The sequence below is a fragment of the Haliotis rubra genome, unplaced genomic scaffold, assembly GCF_003918875.1.
Source record: "Haliotis rubra isolate DU_JTF1 unplaced genomic scaffold, ASM391887v1 Scf161, whole genome shotgun sequence".
NCBI classification, from domain to species: domain Eukaryota; kingdom Metazoa; phylum Mollusca; class Gastropoda; order Lepetellida; family Haliotidae; genus Haliotis; species Haliotis rubra.
The window spans coordinates 56,264-84,070 of NW_025765570.1; the positions used below are offsets into that span (position 1 = coordinate 56,264).

The window sequence follows — 27,807 nt, forward strand, 5'->3', positions numbered from 1 at the left end:
TGTTAAGGTACACATCAAATCGCAGCAATATGTAATAAATATAGCAAGTGTAAATGGCATAATTTGAAGCACATCGCTTCGGATGCATCGTTTGACCCCGGAAATAAGTCTGACAAATCCACACAACGCGCCCGGCCTGCTGATTGGCCAAAATTGACGCATGCGCCAGTTTTGATTGACAGACTGGATCGGTCTATTGGGATATACAGGTATAGTTATAAAAGAGCAGGACTGTATACCTTCAGTCTAAGCTGGTAAACTTAGCATGTCCGTTGTAGAAAGTTTGCATAAGGAGAGAGTGAGTGGTTGAGTGAGTGCTTTATATGTCTCATCAGCAATTTTGCAACTATTCACAGTGAGAAATGTAGCTCGTTTTACGGTATGTAAGACAATAAATGGTTATAGGTGAGCTGTCTACATATTGTTTGATTGACAATCTAGAAGTTGGTGAATAACAATTTTCCGTATCCACGTAGCGACGTTAACAAGAAGTTTATATTCCTGTAGTGGTACGCCTCCTTATAGCTGTCTACATGATTATAATGCATAGTATCGGTGTCAGACTATGAAGACGGGTGACATGGATATTAGCATGCTTATATATTCTGTGCATCTGCACCGAAAAGTCGTCCGGAATGCAATATCCAAGAGTCAACATTCCAAACACAGCTACACGCACATTAGACCACTGTGACAGTCAACTCATTTTCTCTGCTAACATACGTATTCACATTTATATACCTGAATATTCCACCAATGTGTGCCCACAAAATTTGCATAGTGACCGATCTGTAATGTGACAATCTCCCGTGTTGACATTTTCTGTGCATAACACGAAAACACGTGCGCATGAGGAAGTTGCGTGACTGATGTAAGATAAGGTTTCATTGGCTAGTATCATTTCCAGTCCACTATTTTAGCCAATCACAACTGACAATACAAACAAAAGCGTACTTCCGGTGTAAACACGTGCGCATGTGTGCTGAGCTGTCTGCTTGACTGTTTGCGCTTATTAGTGGCCTTATTTTAGTTCACACATATTCATCATTCTTCAGTACCTGTAATATTTGCATTTCATAAATTTTTAATCGGCTTTGAAGTGTGTCATGGGACCAATTGTATACATCAGCAGGACGGAATCGTTTAGTGCTTGTCACAGACTTCACAGGTACAGTACGTGAGTCACATAATAACATCCCAAAATGTAACTTCAAGGATGAACTTTATTCGAAATAATTATTTTATGAAAATGGCATCTTCCAGTTTTAATTTAGGTAAGACTTCCGCCCGTATCCCCCTAAAATTTAGCGATGAGGGAAAATTTCTTTGAGCGGCATTTTTAGAAGTTAGATCAGGGATAATCAACACCAGGGATAGGTCACTCGCTTGCTTTCTTTACCATTTGTACTAATATTAGCGTGTGCCTCGTCATGCTCAACGCACACAGTGACTTGATTCGTTCCCAGCGCAACTTCGGCTGCGTTTAACAGTACTTCAGCCAGTTTATTGTATCAGTCGGAATTTTACAATGAATGAATGAATGAATGAATGAATGAATTAAGAGCAAGAGTTATATGTGAATGAATGAAAGAAATAAAGAAAAACAACAAAAGAAAGAAATACACATGTGAATGAATAAAAGAATAAATGATACACCACGGCCATCCCTCCCCAAACATGTTAAAGAACGCAAAACTATCGCTGGAACATGTGTTAACATCAGCTGTCCTTTTTTTTAAAATCTACTTTGAGACATTTTTTTACATTAGTAATTAATTCAGATATCTTATTGCATTTGTGGAATGGCATGGACATTGACAGAATGTTAAAGGTCACATGCAACCAAAAATCAAACATAATTAAAACACAATTATCACTTATTCATGACATATAATATACATTGCTGGTTATGAAAAAACATATAAACAAAATTATAAGCGTACAATCGCAAATCAAAAGTGCAAAATTGTGTACTTGGGTTTACTTCCCAAGAAACGAAGCAGCCGGGATACCGAACCCAGTCAGAGCGGGTGGGTGTGCACTCAAGTGTAACGGCTGGTTCATTTGCCGATGCCCTCACGGCTCATTGTGTGTGTATATATAGAGATGTTGGGTTTTGTAAATACATGCTCATTTTTTGTGTATAACATTTTGCAATCAACAGACATCATAACATGTCATGTGTTCAAGTATCACACCTGCCTGTCTGTGTAATTACATAATGTGACAGAGACCGAACTTCGGGCCATAAATCAATGCATTTTGTTTATGGTGTATAGCCTGATTGGTGTTAAGTTCAAATTGCATGTGGTCAGTGATCGCAGTTGTGTATTGAATATTGTCATTAGCAGACAGGCAGGCAGACACACAGGTGTCAATAAAACAAGACATTGAGTTTTGTCTGTGACAACGACATATCTATATCACAGTTAGAAATTCTGTCAACGCTAAATAATGACATTGCTTTTAAGTATCGAACTGAGAAAGTGACTTGGTAAGAAGAAGCGTGTGGTGAAATAGACAAATGAAATTATATAAACAGTTTAATTTACTGTCATAACATATAAAAGCTCGCGCCTGTGAGATATCAACAAACATTAGGAAAATAGCTCACACCAAAGCCTTCACCGAGGATTCACCGGACAGCCCGCTTCCAAGTTGCGCGAACCTATTTCATTGCGCACATGCTATGAGCGCAGCCCAGCTGTTGAAACCAGTTTTCCCCCGTAAAGTCGGGGGAAAATTAGTGAATCGTTTGAACTCCGATTTCGCTTGGTTTTTTTCATCGCGTTATTTTTCAACTTTATAAGTTGAATTTGCATTTTTGATGATTTGTTTCGGTAAGTCCATACCGAAAGGTATCAGAATCTGCAAAGTTGTGTTTTACGTTGCATGTGACCTTTAAGTGACACTGTCACACACCCCTCAAAAGCAGAAAGTTTAGAACTATCACAAAGCGTTGTAAACACCTTTCCAGTTTTGTCAAATACTAAGATCAACAAGAAAGAAAGCAGTTTTAGAACTATAACACTCAAGCATCACAAGCATCAATGGAGGATCAGAACAGATCGCGATATGTCATATTTTTCACACACCTCAAATACACCCTAACAATTTTTTTTAAATTATACAACTATCACTATTACTTGCAAACACCTTTCACCTGATGGTATATTCCCCTCATAAAAATTAAAGGTGTATGTGAAAGATGTTTTCAAACAATAACTAGAAACACTCAAACAACGCCCTGTAGTATTTCAATGGCAGATCGTCGATATGTCATATTTTTCACACACCTCAAATACACCCTAACAATTTTTTTTAAATTATAAAACTATCACTATTACTTGTAAACACCTTTCACCTGATGGTATATTTCCCATAAAAAAAATTATGTGAAAGAATATGTTAAAGAAGTTTTAGCGATAGAATTTAGTCTTTCTTATAAACTATCACTATTACTGTGTACCGAGAACTGAAGCCAGTGAGCTACAACATGCAACATACCTAACTTGAAACTTTACTACAAATCTACTGTACTAATACTGACACTAATAACAATTATTTGACTTAAAATGAAGTGACAGAATAGGTAACCTATCTTCTACATGTAGGTTTTCAGTTGTCAAAACACTCAGCGCAAATGTAATCAGCTGTTGAAAATAAACCAAGCTCAATCTTAAAAACTACGCTGCCGCCATATTGGCTACACTGGTCACGTGACCAGCCGAGGCATACGCTCAGGGGCTTTTTTCTAGGAGTGACCACTCCCCGTTATATAGTCTCCCTGGTTAGATATGTCTTTCAATATGTTCAGATACAATTATAAAAACATGTTAAACTTCAGGTCATATGATTTGATTAGAATGAAATTTCAGGGGGGATACGGGCTACATATAGATAAATGTAAAACCACAAATTAACCAAAAATGTATCAATTCTCTCCAACTGATTATCTACTATATTGCCGGAGAATTTTTATGCATCCTAAATGATTGAACATGTGGTGAATGAAAATCAACATACCAATGTTATTCATGCGCGCCTGCCTTTACAAAATTTACCAAGAGGTCACAATATTACGTAATTTGTGAAACACTGGCAAAACAGTATGCCCTTTTGAGTATTTTGTGTTCTTAATAAAGCCGGCGCAGACGTCAGTTTATGAAAACACTTTTATTTTAAATATATTTCATACAATATATTTTGCTTTCAACTGAACTTATGTGACTAAATGAATTCTAAATCAGAACTAATTATACATATGTAATTTTTTTCATTCAGTAATTACATCATTAAACTGGAATGGAGTTTATTGAGTATATATTCATCTTTTGCAATATATTTGTTCTTTAGAGATGACAAAACTGTATGGATGATCATTTTCTTTATCTTCACAATGGCATGCTTGAAAACGGTATAAGAATCTATACCAAAATGTCGCCCATAAAGAAGTCGATCATCCACAAAGTTTTGTCATCTCTATACCACCAACTTCTAGAATGCCACTCAAACAAAAAATATTAGTTCTTTAGGCTCTGGTTTTGTATTGAAAACGATGAGAGGCAAGTTCATGTGGTTGAAGGACTCGTTGTACTCCTGTGTTTTAAAAGGTCAGGAGCTGAAGCTTTTATTGGGTATTATATTTTCTTGCTCATTTTAATACTTTTCTCACCAAAATTTTTTTAAAGTACACAATGAAATAGTTTAATGTCGAAAATTTGGGCTAATGGAAACTTGCACTTTAGCCACTTTCACATGCCTTGTGACTTCACCAGACATGCTCATGTCTTCCTTGTTGCTTAGTCCAATCCACATTATATCCCGGTATCAGGGGTTTTCGACGATGTAAGACAAAAACGTAATTTTATCTGTAATATCATTTGAAGTTTTAATTTTACTAACCTTGGGTGATAAAGGATATATTCATCTATTTCACACACAAAAATATCAAGTGTTTCCTACAAAAATAAGGTTGATGACATCGTATCGGCGAAACTGTTGCCGTTCGCCACATCCATGGATTTTGTATTGGTTTTCGACGATGAGCCATACTTTTCGCTCCCACTGCGAGGGAGTGTTGTGATAACGTGGCTTTCTATTTAAATATTGCCTGTCACCAGCAGACGAATGATCTTACTGAATTTTCGCTTGCTATTTTTTGTTATAAAGGCAATTGATTTTGCATCTGAAGTGGTATTAATGATCTCGGGTAAATAATATTGATGTGTGTTTGCTTTTTAAACAACTTAACTTCCGGTTTTCAATTGTCAATACAACTCACGACAGTGACTGGGCATCCGCCCTGCCCATGAAATTGCTTGTGCTCACCGATCGCGCACGTACTCCCCCGATAAAGCGCCAGCAACGCAATCATCGAAAACACCGGAACGTCAAATTCAGCTCGCTTTGTGATACTTACAGTGTTCCCTTCAACACTTCTCTGTCACAAAGTTAGCCTTGCTCCAAGGCTGTTCTGAATGCTGAGCCCATGGATGTATAGTACTTCTGTCCTTTGAAGAGTCAAGGCTAGATAAGCGGACAATACAGCCTTGTAAAATATCGGAATTTTACCAACCGTCTCCATGGTTGGACCCCACATGGGTACAATGTGTGAAGCCAATTTCTGGTGTCCCCCGCTGTGATGTTGCTGGAATATTGCTTAAAGCGGCGTAAAACCAAACTCAGTCAGTCAGTCAGTCCATAGTTTGAGTCTGATATGGCCAGCTGAAAGTGAAATGTCTGTGTCCCCCTACACAGTCCCTGGATGCTTTCACCATCATCCTTTCCCTTTCTGATTAATAATGACCACAGACAGCTGGGAATGTTTAATTGAGTTCCCAAGTTCAACATGGCAAATAGAGATCTTCTGGGTTTCGTAGCTCCTGCTTCCGCATGGTCATCTTTCCTAAAGCACTTCTCTTTTACTGTGAGATATTTTGCCGAAATTACCTTCAGTGCTTCCTGACATTTGTTTTTTAAGCTTTCTAATTTAGTTTTAATTACTTGAATTTCTTTCTTACACTTGCTACACACTATATGGGTGTTCTTTTCTGGACAGAAACCAATACCTATGGGTGTTTCTAAAGAAAACAATTCTCCATCTTTTCCCTACCTCTGAAAAGTTTCTTCCATAAATTTCCATTTAATACAAACACTGTTTGTTCTTGGAGGTATAATCTTTCTGCAAAATTTTCCTTCTCTCTGTTTCCACATTGATTCGTTACATTTGTAAAGGCAAAATAATATCGAGACTACCATGTCTCTACTACTGTGTGGCTATGAGAGTGAGTTTGAGGTCAAATCTGTCATTTTGCAGCCAAGAGTCATGAACATCATTGTAAGTAACTAAGAGTCTTGACAGCACTGCCCAGATAAGGCAGTCGACACAGATGACATGTTGATAACAATACCAACATGTTTGTCCCAGTGCAAATCCGGATTTCACAAGTCTATCATGGAATAATAATTCATACAAAATTCATTATTAATTATAACCACTACAAGCGATATATTAGGATTCAGAATATTAGTTTCACTCATGTATCAGTAATAGCTTAGAGAAAGACTCCAGTCAAAAAATAGTAAAACTCATCTCACAGACATACTATTGAAAAGGTATAAGCATGGCTGCACAATATCACAGATGTTCAAGATAAAATCCTAGCCTAAGGTTTTAAGGACTCAAACCTTTCAGTAAGACGAAGTAATGTCTAGACGATTTAATGAACTGCTTTGATAAAGTAAACATGTCATCACCTCCATTAAAATATATTGTGCAAACACTTTAAATTAGGGTCATTAAGCCATCTATTGTAACACCATAACCACCCAAGCAACATGTCAGCACAATTAGTGCCAGTTAAATTAGGAAGCTTCCAGGACATGTGTGTCAGCACAATTAGTGCCAGTTGAAATAGGATTAGTAGGATTAAGTACTCTCCCCTGTCTGGTCATTTCATTTGTAGGACACACCCCATACTGCATATTCTGTATTTCATTGGTTAGTATAGGGAACACCCATTTTTGTATCATTCAACGAATCATAATCTTTTTATTGTTTCAATTTTAGATAAATAGTCACCAACTCCATTTGTTCGTCAGTAGGGTTTAGACTCCCAACACAGGTCATCTCTAACCCTCAGCCCAGAGGGTTGTACCCGCCAGTCTTTGTGGCCACCCCATGTTATTTTTGTTCTTGTTAATAAAACTGTAATTAGCTTCTTGTGACTTCGGACTATTTGCTGAGCTTAATTCCCCCCCACCAGCACGCCAGTTGGATAAGGGGTTTCACCAGAACCCTCACTTGGACCCAAGACCCATATCATAATAAGTCTCTTAGGACCCGAGTCTGATATTTATTTAATGATGATATCATTAAAACTATCAGCCCTCCCCAATTTCCCTCTGCCACGGGCTTACTTTTTCAAACAAGACCTTGGAGTCAGTTTAATCCTTCAGCGCTACTCCGAGTTTGCTAATACCACCCCAAATCATGACACTTAGTGAGAACTTAGGAACCATTTTACAGCAATAACTACCTCTTCACCATTGTTTTCTGGTGATCCTATAAAACTGGAACTTTGACTCGTCTGTAAAATCACATTTGAAAAGTCTTTACCCTGCATTTCTGTGCATCACTGGAGCCTTTTCTCCATATGCGCTGTTGTCATTAAAGATGTTTTTCTTTGGGACTCGCTTGACATACCCACATTGCTTCAAAGATCTTCTGATAGTCCATTCTGATACCACAGGGGTTTCTTGCCTTGAAGCCTTCACAGCAAGTATTTTGGCAGACCAGTCGCCTGTCATCCACACTGAGAGAAGCATGTCGTCCCGATCCAGCCGTTCGCTCTGACCCTAATCCAGCTTAAAATTTCTTCAAATTGCGGCAGATTGAAACCAGATGTGAACCTGTCAAATCTGTTAACTGATTTTATACCAAGATTCATAAACACCAGGAGTCGATTTCTGTTGCTTTGTAGTGTCATGCTAAAGCTTCGGTATCGTCAGCTAGCAACAAGGTCGTTTGTGAACTCAAGGGAGATAATCCTGTAAAACATAAGCTACAGACAGCTCAAAACACATTATTTGGGCTATTTCATGAGAGGGATCGAATCTGAGGAAAAATGTGTTTGTTGCATTTTTTCTGCTCGCTACTATATGTTGATCAATTATCAACAACTCTGGAACCAGCACATCAAAGTATTTTGAGGGGTTCGCTTTGGAATCATGAAATATATTTCTAAGAAGGCCATACAACACTATTTTTCTGAGAAAAAAAGAACTCCTAATAAATTACTACATTTACAGGAAACAATGAATTTTTTAATATTCAATTAAGATGTGTGACTATTTTCTTCAGTCTCTTTGGGCTGTTTTCAGAATGTCATTTGTCCGTTTGTTCCAAACTCAACCTTCGTTTTGGCCTGTAGTGGGCATGTATTGGTACTAACCCATAGAGGTTTGTAAATGAGTGAGTGTGCATGGTTTTACGTAACTTAAACTGAGTTAAAGCAATATTTCAGTTATATGATAATGTGGAACTCAAGTGGTTTTCACACTTGTATACTTTGTGGAATCAAACCTCATTTTTGGTGATGAGCTTAAACCATGTGATGACTACCCCAGTCTCTACAGGTTTAGGCCATAATATCACGGTGGGGACACCAGAAATGGGCTTCACACATTGTACACATGTGTAGAATTATAGTTTGTATCACCAGATGTTATACAATGTCAGTATTTTGATCCTTTCCTTTCAGCAACCAGTTAACTGATGAAGAGAATGCCAAGGTGTTTGGTAAATGCAACAACCCAAATGGTCATGGACACAACTACAAAGGTACCAGTGTTGTTCATGAGAGAGAACATTTCCTCTGGATTAGGAGTTAGACATAGTGTGCACAACAGTTTTTGCTTTTAAACTGAAGTTGTAATATACTGCACAAATGTTCACAAATAAAATGGGACGGTGGGGTAGCCTAATGGTTAAAGCGTTGGCTCATCACGCCGAAGACCCGGGTTTGAATCCCCACATGGGCACAATGTGTGAAGCCCATTTCTGGTGTCCCCTGCCGTGATGTTGCTGGAATATTGCTAAAAGCAGCGTAAAACCAAACTCAGTCAGTCAGTCAGTCACAAATAAAATAGATAATAAAGTGCTTGGGCACTCGTTTTGTATAAGTCACATGGCACACTTGCTTGTGTTATAATCTCTATTTATGGGGGGCGGTGGGGTAGCCTAGTGGTTAAAGCGTTGGTTCGTCACGCCGAAGACCCAGGTTCGATTCCTCAAATTGGTACAATGTGTGAAGCCCATTCTGGTGCTAAAAGCGGTGTAAAACTAAACTTATTCATTCTATTTATGGTATGGATTAGACAAAATCTTTAGGTTTTGACACATTTTAAGTTAAACATACTTTATCAGATCGAAGATTGCCAACATGCAATATGGACCGTTAGTACAGTCAATCAAAACAGTGAATTATCATGCCTATAGTTAGTCGGGTGACATACGGCATTAAAAACCAGTGTGATATGTATGATTATATGTACTCAACACTTGTGAAAACTACGCTGTAAAATCCAGTCACTTGAGTCAAAGAGCCACTAAAAAAACATCCACATACGTCATGTGCACTAAGGTTCCTTAGCACTTGTGCTTCTGTGATAAATTAGGATATACTAGTGTAATTCTTAATCTTCCAGAGGCCAGAATAGAATAAGTATCAGTGTGTGATTATGGATATGTTTGGTTCATTTTTTTGTATGTCTTACACATATATCTGTTTCAGTTGAAGTGGTGCTACGTGGGCCAGTAAGTAGCAGTCACATGTACATACACAATAATGTGTGTGTGTGTGTGTGTGTGTGTGTGTGTGTGTGTGTGTGTGTGTGTAAAAACCTTGGAGTCAGCTTTGTGCGCAGACTCTTTCAGTGTTGTCACAACCCCTAGTGTACAGTACACAAGCCTGTGCACTTAAAAAGAACCCACGAATCGGTTGGTACATGACCTAGTTGTGGGTACAGCAACATGCAGTAAACTTTGGACAAAGTACTGTGACTATATGTGTCCCAGTTCACCCAGCTGTGAATGGGTACCTCGTAACGATGGGAAAGTCGCAATAACTCGGTACGCCTTATGGAAGCAAGAGTTGTATGCGCCCCAGGGAGTTGAGATTGATGATAATATGTGCCGTTGAGATTGACAATCCAATGATCGGGGGAGAAAATACCAGCGCCTTGAGCATGCACTAGTGTTTGGATATGTATATATAAATATCCAATAATAATAATAATAATAAATAATAATATATATATGTGTATGACATCTGACAAGTTTTACTTGAGTTTGGTTTGTAAAAGCACCTACCTTTGTGAAATTTCTAAGTACCATGGGTACTTGTTACAGTGAATATGAGATACATGTTGATTACTGGTGTGTATGAGTGCATCCAGTCGTACAATGATCTTTCACTCAAACACAATGCCTCTGCATCAAGATCTGATGACATCTGCACAGAATCTAAGTGAAAGAGGTGAGGAATCTTGAGCCAGCTTTCTGTACCACCTCCATTCAGAAATATCAGTCTTGATAACGAAGACAGCCACAAAGCACACACTTACCTTCAACAGAGAATCTTCGGTTGGATGTAGATGCCATGATTCTCAGAAACATCAAGGAGGTATAAAACATCCACAACTGTATTTTGGGAATTCCCTGAGTGTTGGGTTTTGGTTAAAATAGCTCCCGAAGCCCATGGCGCTGGTGTCAGGCTGGAAATGCAAGGTGTAGTAAAGTAAAGATCCCTGAAGCCAACTTGAATGGCTTTGGAGGAATTTTCTGCCATTGTTGTCGCAAGTTTTTCTAGTTATAAGTGCTTTTATGAATGTTTAACTTTCACAATATGTATGGTAAATATATACTGCTCAAGAGAAGTTGAGGATTACCATGTGATCAGTATTGTTTAAAAGTGCTTTTACCATAGTACAGGTGAACCAAGACCATAAATATGAAAACCTCATCGATTAGCTGGTTCAGTTGCCTCCTGTGACAAGTGATAATACAGGTGTAAGGCAATATCATATTGTGTATGGTTACATGAAAGATGTATATATATATATATATCTTCTTTTTAGGTTGATCCAGTGACAGGAATGGTTTTCAATCTTGTTGATCTTAAGAAATATATAGCTGTAAGTATGTACACAAGCTGCCATTTTTCCAGATCTGTGTCATGGTTTACAACATCAGATGTGGAGACACAAGTAATACATAGGTTTTTATTTTAATAATATTTTGGACATGTCTCTATGGGAAACATTTACCCTTCTTATGAATTCATTCTTTATTTTATGTTATTCAAATTATGGAGCTTCTCCACATGATCATTATATATATACATTACATATACATTATAAGTTGTTCACTGGTCCCTCGAGGGAGGCATGGGTTGATGTACCCTTGATGTTTGTTTATGTTCCCTGAGCCCGAAGGGTACATCAACCCATGCACCCCGAGGGACCAGTGAACAACATATTTATCTTACCGAACGCCTTAATGTTAATTTTGAATTGTTTGAAGCAAATCTTTTTGTAGCCATCGCTAGATTTTGCTGACAAGAAAAACAGATTTAGAGTTATCTCCCTTCCATCGATTTGCATTCGCAAAACATCGGTAATTTCCGTACATCATACGTGATGCAATGTAATTCGAGATAAAGAATTACTACCACGAAGTACCAAATGAGTTGCCATTGACAGCGGGGTACATTGAAAATAATAGAAGAGCGCTCAGCCAATCAGAAAGCGACATTATGTGTGAGGTAAGATAATATGTACTGTGCCTGTGGATACAATATAAACAGTTTATGATAATAACTTTAAGAAATTGTTACTTTAACTTTAAGAATAACTTAGAAATATATTCTGACTGCTGTGAATTACAGGAAGGTATCATGGATCTATTAGACCACAGACATCTGGACAAAGATGTCCCATATTTCAAGGATGTTGTAAGGTAGGTATATTAAGCTGAACTTGAAATTGATGTAACGATGTAACAGATAAACAGTTGAAGAAGGTCTGTTGATACTGTACCCCAGAGGAGTTTTATGACATTGATGTAACAGATAAACAGATGGTCTGTTGATTCTGTTCCTCAGAGGAGTTTTGTGACATGGATGTAACAGATAAACAGTTGAAGAAGGTCTGTTGATACTGTACCCCAGAGGAGTTTTGTGACATGGATGTAACAGATAAACAGTTGAAGGTCTGTTGATTCTGTACCTCAGGGGAGTTTTGTGACATTGATGTTAACAGATAAACAGTTGAAGAAGGTCTGTTGATTCTGTACCCCAGAGGAGTTTTGTGACATTGATGTTACAGATAAACAGTTGAAGAAGGTCTGTTGATTCTGTACCTCAGGGGAGTTTTGTGAAATCTGTGAAGAATCCAAGTGACACACACATTAGTTTTATGAGCTATATATTTTTGCAGAAGAAACAGAAAGAGGAATATTTCACTTTTGGACATTGTCAGACTATTAAGTAAACAATCTCACATGTCTACTTTCCTTGACTACACATTGTCACTCAGTGTCATTAGTCTAACCCGGTCAGACTTGCTGACTTGGTTGACACATGTCATCGGTTCCCAATTGTGGTCCAGGCTCGATTATTTACAGACCACCGCCATATAGCTGGAATATTGCTGACTGCGGCGTAAAACTAAACTCACCCACTAGTCTAACCCAGCAAGCTCACTGACCTGCAACACGTCAGTTGTTTTACATAACACTGAATGGTCCTGACATTCCTCCTGCAAAGCAGTTATCTGACGACATTCACCATCAACTGCTATCACATGAACATGCTACTCCAATCTTCCTTGTCAACTTCATCATGCCACTTCCTCCTCGTGATCAATATGTTGTGGGGGCGGTAGGGTTGCCTAGTGGTTAAAGCGTTGGCTCGTCACGCTGAAGACCCGGGTTTGATTCCCTACATGGGCACAATGTGTGAAGCCCATTTCTGGTGTCCCCCGCCGTGATATTGCTGGAATATTGCTAAAAGCGGCGTAAAACTAAACTCAGTCAGTCAATATGTTGTTAGCCCCTCACACTTATGATGCTACAAGATTTACAAACGACATTCTATCCTAGATTGTGATGGTAGAGTTATTGTGTAAATTATTCACCTTGTATTTGGTGGAGAGTTTTGTAGCCTACTGGTTTATGTGTTTCAGTTCGGCTGAGAACATCGCAGTCTTCATCTGGGACCAGCTCAAGTCACGTCTCCCTGACAACTTACTATATGAAGTGAAAATTCACGAAACCGACAAAAATGTAGCATTTTATAGAGGAGAAACTAAATGAAAGCTATAACTTGATGTATATAAATGTAACAAGTACAGAATGTGTAAAACGTGTTATACGAATGGATTAGACCGCTAACTTTGTGCGCGCTGGCAATGAGGGCCTGACTCAGGACTGAGAGACTTGTTATATGAGAATATGAATATGTCCCGGTAATAATATGTATGTATATTTATATAATTCAATATTGATAAGAAAATTAATTTATTTGTTTACAAGTAACTTGCATCAACCTCCTTTTTTTCCAAAATATTTCTGATATACAAGTATTTGTCATGGCCTTTTGGCAAAAGTGCACATTATATTGTGTCGATTCAATAAGAAATGTAGGGCTACAAGCAATACAAACAAGTTGTGTAAGAAATTACTAAGAATGTAGGTTTACATTCATTCAACTCCCATCTTCAGTGTCCCACTTTAGGCTACATCCAAAACTATGAACACTTAAATTTATTGTGTTAACATAGCTGAAGCATAAAATCATTTTTCCTCTAGTCTTATTACATGAATTCTGATATGTGGAAACAGATGTGCACTTCATTTGAGCTGGAAGCTTAAATCAGAAAAGTGTTGTATATTTTCACTCTGTTTTGTTTTTTAGATAAATATATCCACGTAGGTATTCCCCAGGGAAGCGACTCAAAACCTCACCAATGTAACATGTGTCTGCCCGGGAAAGCCACATTTGAAAAAAATTGCCGCTAATGCCACATTTCAAGTACAAACCTCAAAAATCAAAATGTCATTACTGCAACGGTGGCAAAAATACTGATTTTCAAAATTCTAGTCATACATTTTACTTTAAAACAGCTATGAAATGGAAAGAGTTAGGTGTCACATATGTGGCTGTTTATAGGTATAATTGTGCAATAAATAAATGGTCATTCTTCTAAAAAAATAATAATTTATTTTATTGTTGAGTTTTTAGCATGGACGTAAACATAATAACTGAGGCAACAATAGCTCTCAAGTGAAGATGGCACCTTACATACATAAGAATTTAGACGTAGCTCTAATGGACTTTTACTGATGTAGTCAGATATAGGACCATAGCAGGAGAATGTAGAATTGGTGAGCAATGTGATCTGAATGTGATTCAAGATTAGTGTCATTGTGTGTCTTTTTTTGTCCATAATGTACCTAATTAAGGAGTACAGAACTATGATTTTATGTATATTCCAGTGAAAACTAAAGTATATCTTTTATATCAATTACTGTTGATTCTTTTTAAAAATTCAATGTTCCTTCATCATGTTATGTTAATTAGCATATAAATATATTTGTAAGCACTTGTTGAATTTCAGTGTTGAATAAACACATTCATGAAACCAATCACTGTGTTACAGATCCACTGTTCTAATTACCTGTGCTGGCATGGAAACTAACGGGTTGTTTATTGTATAAATCTATATGACTGCCAAACAGCAATTTAGTGGAATGGGCACAATTGATGGGCATCTGTTTCCACTGCCATAGTCATTGGACCTTCAGGTTTGGAGATATTTACTGTTAAACTTGAAAGATTTGATTTATGGCCTTGGGTTGTTTCTTATAGCATCCTCTTCACACTGACACGGATGCTGTTCATTTCTATGGAGAGATTGTGACCACTGACTGTCGAGTTGTCTCTGGTACAAAATTCAGTGGAATATATAATACAAATCATAATAATTACAGAGGCGCTCTAGCCTTAAAGGTTTGAGCTCTGATTAAAGTGAAAGAAAAGTTTTCATTTCTAATACTGTACTGTTGAAATTATCTTAATTATAATATATAATACTGTAATCGTTATTTTCACGTGGGATTAATTTTCGCAAAAAGATCGTGCGTCAATAATCATACCAAACGAAATATTCATGGTCAAGTCATGACAAATACTCTAGTAGGAAACAGCATGCAATTTGTTTATTCTTTCAGATAACAACATTGCATGTCTATCGGTTGTGAAAACTTTGTGATGGATACCATCACTCAGGTGTTTAAAATCTCGAAAAAACAACTGCGCTAACAGGTCTTTTGTGAACTTTCCGTGAAAATTTCACCCTGTGAAAATATATAGGATTACAGGATGCAAATTCCTTCTCTCTTCAAAAACCACAGCACACAGAACCAAAATGTGCTTCTGACCATGAGATACAATTCTTGAATCCCGACTTTTCTCACCTCTGAAAGCTCTCTGGAAATATTCTGACAGGGACGGGTGGGCTTCATGGTGTGCAGAAAAACAGTCCTCGAATAAAAAAGCCCTAACTTTGCCTAGGAAAAAACCATTGTATTAAAGATCAAAGATCAATTTATCTATTTAATAACTGATATGTGTGAGTTATCAATGTTCTTCTAAAATATTTTACCTCAAAGTTGATGAATAAATAGGTTTTTGTTGCAATAGGACTTTTTTCCCGGAGTACTCTTTTTCCAAGACTTTTCTACGGAGGACTTTTCTCCCTACAGTCTTGAATTGAAAATGGAACACATTGTAGAGTCATTATGCTTGTGAAAGGACATGAATTTGAGTGAATATTTAGTGTATGATCTGTGACTCTTTAAGTAACTACACAACTCTGTGATTCCTAAATAATGACTTTTATTTCACGTGAATGTATACAAACATGACATTTTACAAGACTTGCCCTACAACTTGGCCTACCTGGATCTAAAGTGAAAAACTTAGTGTTATTTAAATGAACAACAGGCAGGTGTCAGAAAGGGAGACAACTTGGTCACATGCTGGTGCCTGTGTGGAGGTTGTCTTGACCCTGGACAGTGAAAGTAGGGCAAATGTGAGAAAGACACTTTGTTTTCAATACTAGCCGTTCTATAATCATGACGTTGAAACAATTTTTGTCACAGTGAATAGAAATATGGAATGTACCTTCATTGTTTACTATAATGTATTCTACTAATGGACATTGAAAGTAAATTGAGTTATACATAATTACTTTGACAGTAACTGTGTCACAAGGCACCTCACCAGGTTGATGTATGTATATAGAAAGGCACAATAGCTTGATATTTCAAATCCTCCTTGTTTGAAGGCAGTACTGAAAGATTCCAGAGCTATACACATGAAACAAGACACAACTCACATTTTATCTTCATGTATCTTAAAATGTATAAAATAACAGGTGTATATTTTGCTGAAATACAGAAAGTTCAGAAGTTGTCACTGGACACAAACCCTACCTGCTGTTGTAATTCCTGCTAGAGAATCACAAACGGAAAATTCAGAATTACTGAACAGCAAAAGGCACTAGTTGAACAGTTTCCTGATAAACAATGTATTGTATAAAATAATGAGATGTTTTGGAAGTGAACCCTACTTACATTTGAATGAAGTCAGATTGTTTTGTTCAAATGAAACATCTTAAACTTAAAACTATCATGCACAGCAAAAGAGTTAAGCAATCGTCTTTTATGTAAAGTTTTACATGCCATATTGAAAACCTTACAATTTAAGGTAAGGAAATGATCCCTTGTTTCATTCGACGGTATGTCGACATGTTGCCGTGTAAAAATATCCAATGTATGCCTGTCTAGCAAGGGGCATAACTCTTGTCTCATGTATATACAAATGCTCATGATTCATCATAAGCAGCTTATGAACCCAGCCTTCATTTTCACTTGCTTCATGGAAAAGACTGGAATATTCGAAGGCACTTTCAACACCAGTGTGTATACCAAGTTTCAATGCTACTGAAACATTAATAAAGATTACAAAAGCCTGCCTTTAGTAGTGAGTGAGTTAGTTGGGTTCTATGCCGCTTTTAGCAATATCACGGTGGGGGACACCAGAAATGGGCTTCACACATTGTACCCATGTGGGGAATCGAACCCGGGTCTTTGGTGTGACGAGCGAATGCTTGCCTTTAGTAACCTACTGTACATCTTAGAATAAACTCTAGGTCAGTCGCTTAAACAATCCGACATCAAGAAGAAACATACACCTCAATACGGAAAAGGAAACTAAAACAATGCATGCTTTTGATAAACACGATGTAAAAGAACGTTCAGGAATAAACACATGACGTATATTCTAGGATGTGTCATGGAGAGTACTGAATGCTGCTTATAAGCAAACAAATTTCTGGCATCAACAGTCTGAACAGTCTCTGTGACCTGGTAAGGTCGACCTTGAGCGATAGTGACATAAACATTAAAGTGTTTCACATAGTATCACTGCATGAGAACAGTACATGACATCACTCTGCTGAGAATCATGTTGAGTCTAGACTACAGTGCACTTAAAAACAATACACACACCATGATATGACTGACTGACTGACTGAGTTTGGTTTTACGCCGCTTTTAGCAATATTCCAGCAATATCACGGTGGGGGACACCAGAAATGGGATTCACTCATTGTACCCATGTGGGGATTCGAACCCGGGTCTTCGGCGTGTGACGAGCCAACGCTTTAACCACTAGACTACCCCAATCGCCCACACCATGATATGAAATCACATATAATGTAACAACCAAACGAAGTAGAAATATATGAACAACTTGCATAACATTTCTGTTATCTCACAGAAGAGTGTAGCGTATGCTATATTTGGGATTACTTTCTCAGTGAAGTACAGGAACCGCTTAGGTTTGGTCTTTAGCAACCCTTCTTGTCATAAGAGGCGACTATTGGGATCGGGTGGTCAGGCTCGCTGACTGGGTTGAACATGTCATCGTATCCCAATCAATGCTCATGCTGTTGATCTCTGGATTGTGTGGTCCAGACTTGATTATTTGCATACAGCTGCCACATAGTTTGAATATTGTTGAGTGCAGCATTAAACAACAACAGTGAGGTACAGATTCTAGTACTATACTGAGAAAGTGTAATCCCAAATATAACATGTTACATTTTGCCACATTCTGTATGGCATTGTGTTTTAACAGAATGTTGTGTAAATATGAACATATTCATACCGTTCAGAGGCAGGTCGTACCTAGACTTACCCCCCTACTATGCATGTAATTAACATTTAATACTTTGATCAAAGACATCCATCGCCAGAACTCATCACTTCATGCTGTAGACTTTGTAAGAGTAACAATATACTGAATATCACAGGAATGCTAGCTGCTGGAATGAAGAGCCTGATAAATATACAGCAATCCCCGAGGTCTTCAACATGGACGGAACAAGTATAATTGACAAAACAACTTTTGTAATCATGAGACAATCAAAAGATGAGAGTCTGACGTGGACAGGTTTTTCTTTGTCCTTTTAAACATCGTGAGTTTGCTCATTCCTCAACATTGATAACCTAATGTTAGTTTACTGACACTGACAACTTCCGTTTAAAGATATTCATGTCAATATGAACATGAACCACCTGAATATTCAATGTTCTATTATTTAATGTATAAAGACTGATATTTCATAGTGTTTTATGAGTCTAAAATACACTTGGTGATGTGAGGCCAAACATATGGATTACACATCGACATACTTTTCTCAGATGTAAGTATCACAGTATTAACAACTTAATATCAGCTTGGTAAGGAAGACACATCATTAGGGACTGTTCATAATTTATGGCTGGTGTGTGTGTGTGTGTGTGAGAGAGAGAGAGAGATGATTTTAAGGGGGGTCAGCAATTTTGTACACAAGTACTAGGGGGGTCAACAATTTTGTACATGATAATATTTAAATATATTTAAAGATTATGGTGGGGGGGGGGTTGGGCATTGATTTTGCACATGATATGAAAGCGTAGGTCACTTACTTTGTACGTAAATATTTAGGTGGGGGGCATTCACATTGTACATGCTTCTGCATAAAAATCATCATCACCCCCCTTGCCATAAATTATGAACGGTCCCTTATTATGAATAAGAATAATGATAATAATAATAATGTGTCTATTTATATAGCGCCAAACTCCACACCAGGTATGCTCATAGCACTAACAATCAATAAGGCATTATTGAAGTCCATAGAACTTTTTGTAGAGAAACGTTTTGAGGTGACGCTTAAAGTTTTCAAGGGTTGGAGACAGCTTAAGGTCATCAGGGAGAGAATTCCAACTGACCGATGCCATGTTCTGGTAAGACTTGTAGCCAAATGATTTGAGGTTCCACTTTGGTACACAGAGCAGATTAGATGAGGATGAACGCAGAGTTCTTGTTGGCATGTAAGGAGTTCAATGAATGTATGATGTTGTCAGAGGAAATTGTTTGTGATGAAGGTCAGCTACCGAACAGGACAAAGATGCCACTGCCTCATACTGAGGGTACAGAGGAACAACTCCAGGCACCCCCCTATTGGCCGTGGCCCTGAGTCAGATGTTTCAACAACTGGCCCCCATGTGTATACTGGAGTGGGTATATATATAAGCTTGAGTAAATCAATATCTATATATGTTTATAAACTTGGTTAAATCAATATCTTATATGTTTATAAACATGTGTAAATCAATATTTATATATGTTTATAAACCTGGGTAATCGAATCCTTTCATGGGCAATACTTTCAGAAGAAGTGTACAGTGAGTGAGTGGGTGAGTTCTACATCACAGCAGGAGTCACCACAAATGCAGTTCACACATTGTATCCATGTGGGGAATCGAACACGGGTCTTCTGCATGGCGAGTGAACACTTTAACCACTAGGCTACCCCACCTCCCCCAAGATGTGTACAGTTGAGTGATGTGATTCACATGGCTGTTAACCACATACTCAGTTTATTTAATCAAATGAGACCTATAACACAGGGAGAACACATATAAGTGAGTGAGTGAGTGCGGCTTAGTTTATCCCAGACTTAAGCAATATTCCAGCAATATACCATGCCCCAGTGAAGGGACACTCAGAAATGGGCTGACTCGAGCCACATTGTGCCCATGTGTGGGAATCGAACAAGTACCGGTCTTTGCGGTGGATCGAACCCACGACCTTGGATGCCTTACTCCCACTAGGTGGCTACCCACAGGGACACACACATAAGTAGTGTTTTTATTTTGGAAGGATAATAGGAAATTGGTGGGGTGTTTTAAAGAGGTGACGGACGGAAATCGAATAATTGATTCATAATGGCCTAAAATCTAATCATATCACAAGGCCTAAACATAATATATGAAGAAAAGATTCAGTGTTTTAATGTACAGATCTATAAATTATTAAATATGGCATCCCAGGTAAAGGATAAACATGTAAATGAGCATCTCAACACAGTATAAAGATATGTAGAATATTATCATGTACATGACATGACAAGCAGACCATGGTAATGTCTCAACAATGTATCCCACTAAACATAATTGTGATATACATTGTGTATATAATATTATCACATAAATATGAGATGATGTGTAAACTGTAGAAAATGACATCTAAATTCATGTCTAAATTGTCTTATGACATCAAATACATGAACATGAGTAAACTAATTTTTACAAATGTTGATACATTTAAAACTTATAGACACCTGGCCATGATCCAAAATAATTCTGTTGGTTTTAGTTTGTAACCAGTAATGGCCAATGTCCTAACAGTAAAAAGTACAGACATTATTGATGTCACTCCATTTTCTGATGTCATTGTAACCAATGACATCACAATGGCCTGTAAAGTACTATGATGTAAGTCCCTAGCAGCAACATCTCAAAGGATATGTGGAGTATATCAGGTTAATTATGACACAATAATAAATATTATATAAACATGCATCATATAAAGATTTTACATCAGAAAAGTGAAAAGATACATCTATAACGTTTTGAAGGTTTTCCAAACCATTGTGCTTAGCTTGAGCTGACACAACACCTGAACCACAACTTCTACCATCACAGATGTTGGCAAGCTTACTCAGACGAGAAACATTTATTTCTTGTTTTACAGAACAGCCGGTCGTATTTTTTCAAGAATAAGAAATAAAATTAAAATTGGAAAATTTAATATAAATTGTATATTTATATACTTATCCTATCTCACGATTTGCACTTCTCTCTCTTTGCTTCCACACTGAGTGGAATGAATGAGAACTTTTCCTGTAGGCCTCTCTTGTCCATACGCCAGTGTTCCCCAGGCTGCTCTCTTTATAGGACAGGTCCCTAGTCCCTGGCTAAGCGTGCAGCACGTTCCTCTGTCTACCCACGTGACTACCTCAGAGTGATCATTCTTCTTCTTATTTTCTTCCTCGGATCAGGAACACGGGCGTATGGACAAGAGAGGCCTACAGGAAAAGTTCTCATTCACTCAGCATCGAAGCAAGAGAAAGAAGTGCAAATCGTGTCATAGGATAAGTTTAAAAATTTAATTTTCCTCGCTCAAAAAATAAAATCCAATTTTTTTGATTGTTTTCTTACCCTTGTAAACCTCATAAATTGCCAAAAATAAAATACTTTTATTATTTAAAAGGAAAATTATTTTGACTAGTGATTCTTATTTTTATTTTTTTTCCTCCTGCCTTTTGGTTTTCTGAGGACAAAAATCTGTAAAACAAGAAATAAAATTGGTCTGGCCTAAATTTAAAACAAAGTTCAAGAACCAATAGAAAATTTAGCTCAAGTTACACAACGTCATAGGTTAGTTTGTTTCAGCAAGTAGATAAATGCAATAGCACTTAAGTTTTTCTCAATGATTAATCTCATGAAAGACAGATCTTTTTACAATCATTCAGAACTGAGGAAACCTGAACTCATAACCTTAGGTACACATCCAGTTTCATCCTCCACATGCTCAGCTAAACAAATTAAGACCAGTTGAAGATCTAATATAAACAGCTTATTGATGAATGTAGTGGACAAAATTACAGAAGTTGTTTCAGAAAAGGTAACACAATATCATCATATTGAAGACAAGGTCACATGATTGCCTAGTGTTGCCTTGGGAGACCTACTTCTTCATGACCCTTGTCACATGACAGAGCAGGCTCTACTCTTTGTCTTGTTTCCAATACGAGGACGTCGAGCTGTCCCTCGTGGTTTGAGAGACCTGAGTGCTGGAGATGCATTTGACTGTGACAACTGGCTAACAGCCGACTGTTGACTCGATGCCTGGGATGTGTTTGAGGCATCACTTGATGGCCTTTCCTCTGGCTTCTCCAGGTCTTCCCCAGCACCATCCACCTCGTCCTGGCTACCAGAAGCCTCGCGCACTGAAGTGGAAAAAACACAGTGAATGTCAAAAACACTAGTATGATGACGATAAAGCTAGTAATGATCTATGTGGGCTAGGGGTACATAAAGCTCATACTAAGGGTCTGGGTCAGCGGTGTGGTCAGACTGAGCTGTCGATTAGCCTTATGTACTCCATTAATACAATTAAGACAGTGTGGCACCATGTTATCAGGTCAAAACCAAATTGTTCATGTAAACACAAACCAAACTAACCAACAACAAGTGTTTGGTTGGGTACAACAGTTCATGAGATATTGCGTTAACAAGAATCGGAACGAAAGTACGGACGGACATGTAAACACAAACCAAACTAACCAACAACAAGTGTTTGCCCCTGATATGGCAATGTCCCCCGTCGCTACAGAATGGAATATCTATATTTACTACTCTTAATTTTTTTGTCACATTCAAGATGCCTGAAATGACTGGCATCTGCATAATCACCCAATGTAGGCCGTCAACATAATTGATTTTAATTAATAATTGATAATATTTTATGAGATATCTCGTTCAAATAAGTTTGAAAAGCGGTCAAAGTGTCGTGGTGACCTTGAAGACAAAGTCAAGGTCACCCCAATAAACTGGTGTCTGCGTAATCCCCCAATGTAGGCTGTCACCAAATGTGAAGACATTGGGTACAACAGTCCATGAGATACCACGCTAGCAAGAGTTAAAAGTGTGCAAAGTGCTGTGGTGACCTTGAAGATAAGGTCAAGGTCACCCCAATAAACTTGTGTCTGCGTAATCCCCCAATGTAGGCTGTCATCAAATTTGAAGACATTGAGTACAACAGTCCATGAGATATCACGTTAACAAGAGTTTGAAAAGTGGTCAAAGTGTCACGGTGACCTTGAAGATAAGGTCAAGGTCACCCAAATCGACTGGTGTCTGCATAATCCCCAATTTGAAGAGGATGTCAAGGTCACCCAAATCGACTGGTGTCTGCGTAATCCTCCAATTTTGAAGACATTGGGTACATCAGTTCATGAGATATTGCGTTAACAAGAGTTTGAAAAGTGGTCAAAGTGTCATGGCGACCTTGAAAATAAGGTCAAGGTCACCCAAATCAACTGGCGTCTGCGTAATTCCCCAATGTAGGCTGTCACCAAATTTGAAGACATTGGGTACAACAGTTCATGAGATATAGCGTTAACAAGAATCGGGACGAAAGTACGGACGGATGCCGCTGAAATACATAGTCCCCCGTTCCACGTTGCGGTGGGGGACAATAAAGGATTTGTTGCTTAGTGGACAACTCGCACAATTGAGTGATTGTTTAGCAGTACAATTGAGTGAGAATTTAAGGTTTATCAAAGCCTGTCAGCTTGACGCTTGATGTGAGAAGAAATCCTGCTCTTATGCAGGTGTCAGACATTTATCATTTTGGTGCCAGACATGAACCAAGAAAATATTGCATATCTGGGTAAACGTAATAGCAACTGGATTCAATGACAATAAAGAAAACATTGTCAAAAGTGTCTTGATTGGGAATACATTTGGAACTTTTCACAGCCATTATTAGTCATTAAAAGTCAGGTTGTTAGAACCACCCATCAGAAATTTGAATATCTTGAAACACTGACTGAAAAAAATACACAAGCAAATATTTAAGGCCATGGCAAAGAAATAAATGGTCTGTATTGTACAGGGTGAACTACTTTACCATGGCTTCCTCCTCCGGTGTGTGTGGTCCTTCTTGCCTTCTGATCCACCGCAAGGCTGCGTATCCCAGCAGGCACCTTCCGCATGTCCAGCCCCTTCATAGCCTCCAGCATGTAGTCGACCCGTCCAAGGTCACCTGACCCATGGGAGGTCACTGCCGCCTCATCACTCAGCACCGTCACTCGCATCTTGTTCCGATGTTCTTCACACAGCCAAACTGTCTTTCCATTGGGTAGATGACACCTGCAGGAAGCAAACACTGAACCCTTTAAAGCACAGGTAAATTGACCACACTCACTGACTGCAATATCTTTTCTAGATATATTTGACAATTTCTGAGAAAAAAAACAAATATTTGGTGAAAGTTTTTCAAAATCCACATGAATGTGCAGAAATCACACACTTCTGATTCCAAAACATATTTGGATGTTTGTCCTGAAGCCACCAGCACTGTGGTGTGCAACAAACGTTTTACCTGGCTGGTAGGTATAACCTATATCTGTATGCTTATCAACATTTCCATTCTTTTTAATAAGCATGCCATAAAACATTATAATCTGCCAAAAATGTTATGTTGATTATTTTTGCCAGTCAGCATTGTGAGTGAGTGGATGTGTATGGTTTTATGCAACGTTTGGCAGTATTCATGCAATATCATGACAACGGACACCTGAAACAGGCTTCAAACATTTTCCTTGAACTTACCTTGCCAGTTTGACCCTGGCTCTGTCTGGGTCCACCAGTATATACTAGCCTCCTGTCTGATGTCCAATGTTTTCCTTGAACTTACCTTGCCAGTTTGCCCATGGCTCTGTCTGGGTCCGCCAGTATATACTAGCCTCCTGTCTGATGTCCAATGTTTTCCTTGAACTTACCTTGAATCTGCCCATGGCTCTGTCTGGGTCTGCCAGTATAGCCTCCTGTCTGATGTCCAATGTTTTCCTTGAACTTACCTTGCCAGTCTGCCCATGGCTCTGTCTGGGTCCACCAGTATATACTAGCCTCCTGTCTGATGTCCAATGTTTTCCTTGAACTTACCTTGCCAGTCTGCCCATGGCTCTGTCTGGGTCTGCCAGTATATACTAGCCTCCTGTCTGATGTTCAATGTTTTCCTTGAACTTACCTTGCCAGTTTGCTCATGGCTCTGTCTGGGTCTGCCAGTATATACTAGCCTCCTGTCTGATGTCCAATGTTTTCCTTGAACTTACCTTGCCAGTTTGCCCATGGCTCTGTCTGGGTCTGCCAGTATAGCCTCCTGTCTGATGTTCAATGTTTTCCTTGAACTTACCTTGCCAGTCTGCCCATATGGCTCTGACTGGGTCCTCCAGTATATACTAGCCTCCTGTCTGACGTCCAATGTTTTCCTTGAACTTACCTTGCCAGTTTGACCATGGCTCTGTCTGGGTTTGCCAGTATAGCCTCCTCTCTTAGTTCCAATGTTTTCCTTGAACTTACCTTGCCAGTCTGCCCATGGCTCTGTCTGGGTCTGCCAGTATATACTAGCCTCCTGTCTGATGTCCAATGTTTTCCTTGAACTTACCTTGCCAGTTTGCCCATGGCTCTGTCTGGGTCCACCAGTATATACTATCCTCCTGTCTGATGTCCAATGTTTTCCTTGAACTTACCTTGCCAGTTTGCCCATGGCTCTGTCTGGGTCTGCCAGTATAGCCTCCTGTCTGATGTCCTGATAGATCTGGCAGAAGTCAGAGGAGTCCACCACCAGGGGGCTCTGAAGAACATAGATATCTTGTAACAAACACTTAGAGCATGAGTATAACCATCTCAGTATTACCCCTGACCCTGAGGATCCTACAGTTAACCAGCGTATCTTGTGTTATTTTATCACCCTTTAACTGGGCACATATAGAGAAATGTTATAAGGTGCTTCCTTTATAGGAAACACACAACATAAATCAATAGCTGTATAAATAAAACTTTCATGATGTACACCTATACACTGACTGACTGACTGAGTTTGGTTTTACGCCGCTTTTAGCAATATTCCAGCAATATCACGGTGGGGGACACCAGAAATGAGCTTCACACAATGTACCCATGTGGGGATTCGAACCCTGGTCTTCGGCGTGACGAGCCAACGCTTTAGCCACTAGGCTACCCCACCGCCCCCTACACCTATACAAGATACTGAGGTGTAAGGTATCAGCTACCCTGTGTCACATGGTTGGTGATTTGAAACCATATGACATCTATTTTGTTGTACCTTTCATACAAACTTCTATATTAAGGACATTATAAAACATGTGATAGTACATTCCTGTAAGTATTGAGCTAGTACTGACCTCCTCCACCCATTTGATAAACTCGCGTCCTGCCTCTGTAGCCAGGCAATTGAGGACCAGTTTCTTGCTGTACTGAGCAATGGCAGTGATTCTGGCAATGTACGGCACACACTTCTCCAGGCTGGTGTTGCTGAACACCAGGGGTAGAGGCTCCCCGCAACTGTGCCATCCCTGTAGGTAGGGGATACAACAGGCTATATTGTGATGAGTCAGCAATACAACAAAAACACGAACATGTAATAAAACTGTGTTATTTGAAAAACAGGTCAATTCTAAGAAGAATACGATAAGCAACTGAATATTGATTTGAGCTATCATGACATAAATTCAGTAACACAATGTCATTGTTTCAAGCTATATTAACAGCATGAACAATTGTTATGTAATTATGATGAGATGAGGGTATAAATGTCATAACAACCCACAGACATGTTCTACCCAAGACTTAAGAAGAAACCCACCTCATCATGTTCACAGAGTAAGTGGATACAGAGGGGGTGTTTGAGAAAGTCTTTGCTGCCGTGATGTGCTGAGGCCTGTGTCTCCTGTGTCCGGGGTGTCTCCTTCTCGGACGTCTCCTTCTGGGGGGTGTCCTCACCAGCTGCTGCAGCACACACAACATATACACAGGCTCTACATAGTGTGTACAGGTAACACCACCTACTTTACAATCCAGGGATCAAGATGATGTCCCAGAATGCAACAGTCTTGAACAGGTCAATACTGTTTATAAAGCCTTAGATTCTTACCCCTTCAGCCATTCAGTGCTGACAAATCAACTAAAATCTGATTGACCTATGACTCCATAAGCCCAAGGGACACAACTCTGCAAAGCAATAACTGTGCCCATGCCCTCTCATCAGATATATATTGAGCTATAAATCTTAAGGTAGTCTTAATAAGTTGATGACCTAAGTCTAGAACAGTAACAGAGACCTCAAGTAAGAGTGATCTGGAGTAACATACCTCCACTAACAGTGTCAGGGGAGTTTAGTTTTATGCCGCTTTTAGCAATATCACGGCGGGGGACACCAGAAATGGGCTTCAGATATTGCACCCATGTGGGGAATCAAACCCTGTGTAACAGGCCAAACACCCCCACCACCCCCTCCCCCTCACACCCCCAGGCTTAATCTTCTCTGTGGAATGCTTGTCCAAGGCCAAACTTTCTCCACCCTTGAATCAACTTTAAAGGCTACTTCTTTCCGACCCGTGTTCTTATATCATTGGGGGAGAATCTTCGGCATAACGAGCGAATGCTTTAACCATTTGGCTACCCCACCGCCCCCTTGAGTGAAAATAACCTTAGTTACAGTGACCTGAATATGTCACAGTGAAATTCTCTTCTTG

The 27,807-nt window shown here is 38.8% G+C and overlaps 3 protein-coding genes and 1 long non-coding RNA gene across 4 annotated transcripts in view; 1 reads left to right on the top strand and 3 right to left on the bottom strand.

Annotated features, from left to right (window-relative positions):
• Positions 1 to 857, bottom strand: part of LOC124271516 (protein misato homolog 1-like) — a 30,661-nt gene extending 29,804 nt beyond the window's left edge. Inside the window, 1 exon segment of the mRNA XM_046706663.1 lies at positions 742 to 857. Within this exon segment, the coding sequence (XP_046562619.1) occupies positions 742 to 819 (78 nt within the window). The 5' untranslated portion in view covers positions 820 to 857.
• Positions 858 to 1,009: 152 nt separating this feature from the next.
• LOC124271540 (6-pyruvoyl tetrahydrobiopterin synthase-like) lies at positions 1,010 to 13,407 on the top strand. The gene is made up of 6 exons (XM_046706681.1): positions 1,010 to 1,168; positions 8,766 to 8,845; positions 9,798 to 9,820; positions 11,143 to 11,199; positions 11,952 to 12,022; positions 13,249 to 13,407. Exons 1-6 carry the CDS (start codon positions 1,107 to 1,109, stop codon positions 13,376 to 13,378), a joined length of 423 nt encoding a protein of 140 aa, XP_046562637.1. The 5' UTR covers positions 1,010 to 1,106; the 3' UTR covers positions 13,379 to 13,407.
• A 2,538-nt stretch (positions 13,408 to 15,945) lies between these two features.
• LOC124271517 lies at positions 15,946 to 17,982 on the bottom strand. The gene is made up of 2 exons (XR_006897063.1): positions 17,823 to 17,982; positions 15,946 to 17,648 (listed from the first exon to the last, which is right to left on the bottom strand). It is a non-coding gene; the product is annotated as an uncharacterized LOC124271517 (long non-coding RNA).
• A 3,856-nt stretch (positions 17,983 to 21,838) lies between these two features.
• The window catches only part of LOC124271531, a 97,161-nt gene continuing 91,192 nt past the window's right edge, over positions 21,839 to 27,807 (bottom strand). Inside the window, 6 exon segments of the mRNA XM_046706673.1 lie at positions 21,839 to 22,473; positions 24,159 to 24,400; positions 25,366 to 25,668; positions 25,783 to 25,886; positions 26,458 to 26,628; positions 26,919 to 27,061. Of these exon segments, the coding sequence (XP_046562629.1) occupies positions 22,232 to 22,473; positions 24,159 to 24,400; positions 25,366 to 25,668; positions 25,783 to 25,886; positions 26,458 to 26,628; positions 26,919 to 27,061 (1,205 nt within the window). The 3' untranslated portion in view covers positions 21,839 to 22,231.

What these genes read in the sequence shown, in the direction of transcription:
- LOC124271540 (XM_046706681.1), top strand. Translation starts at nt 1,107, where the DNA reads ATGGGACCAATTGTATACATCAGCAGGACGGAATCGTTTAGTGCTTGT. An exon ending in GCTTGTCACAGACTTCACAG is followed by an intron (nt 1,169 to 8,765) that starts GTACAGTACGTG and finishes CTTTCCTTTCAG; the next exon opens with CAACCAGTTAACTGATGAAG. An exon ending in TCATGGACACAACTACAAAG is followed by an intron (nt 8,846 to 9,797) that starts GTACCAGTGTTG and finishes TATCTGTTTCAG; the next exon opens with TTGAAGTGGTGCTACGTGGG.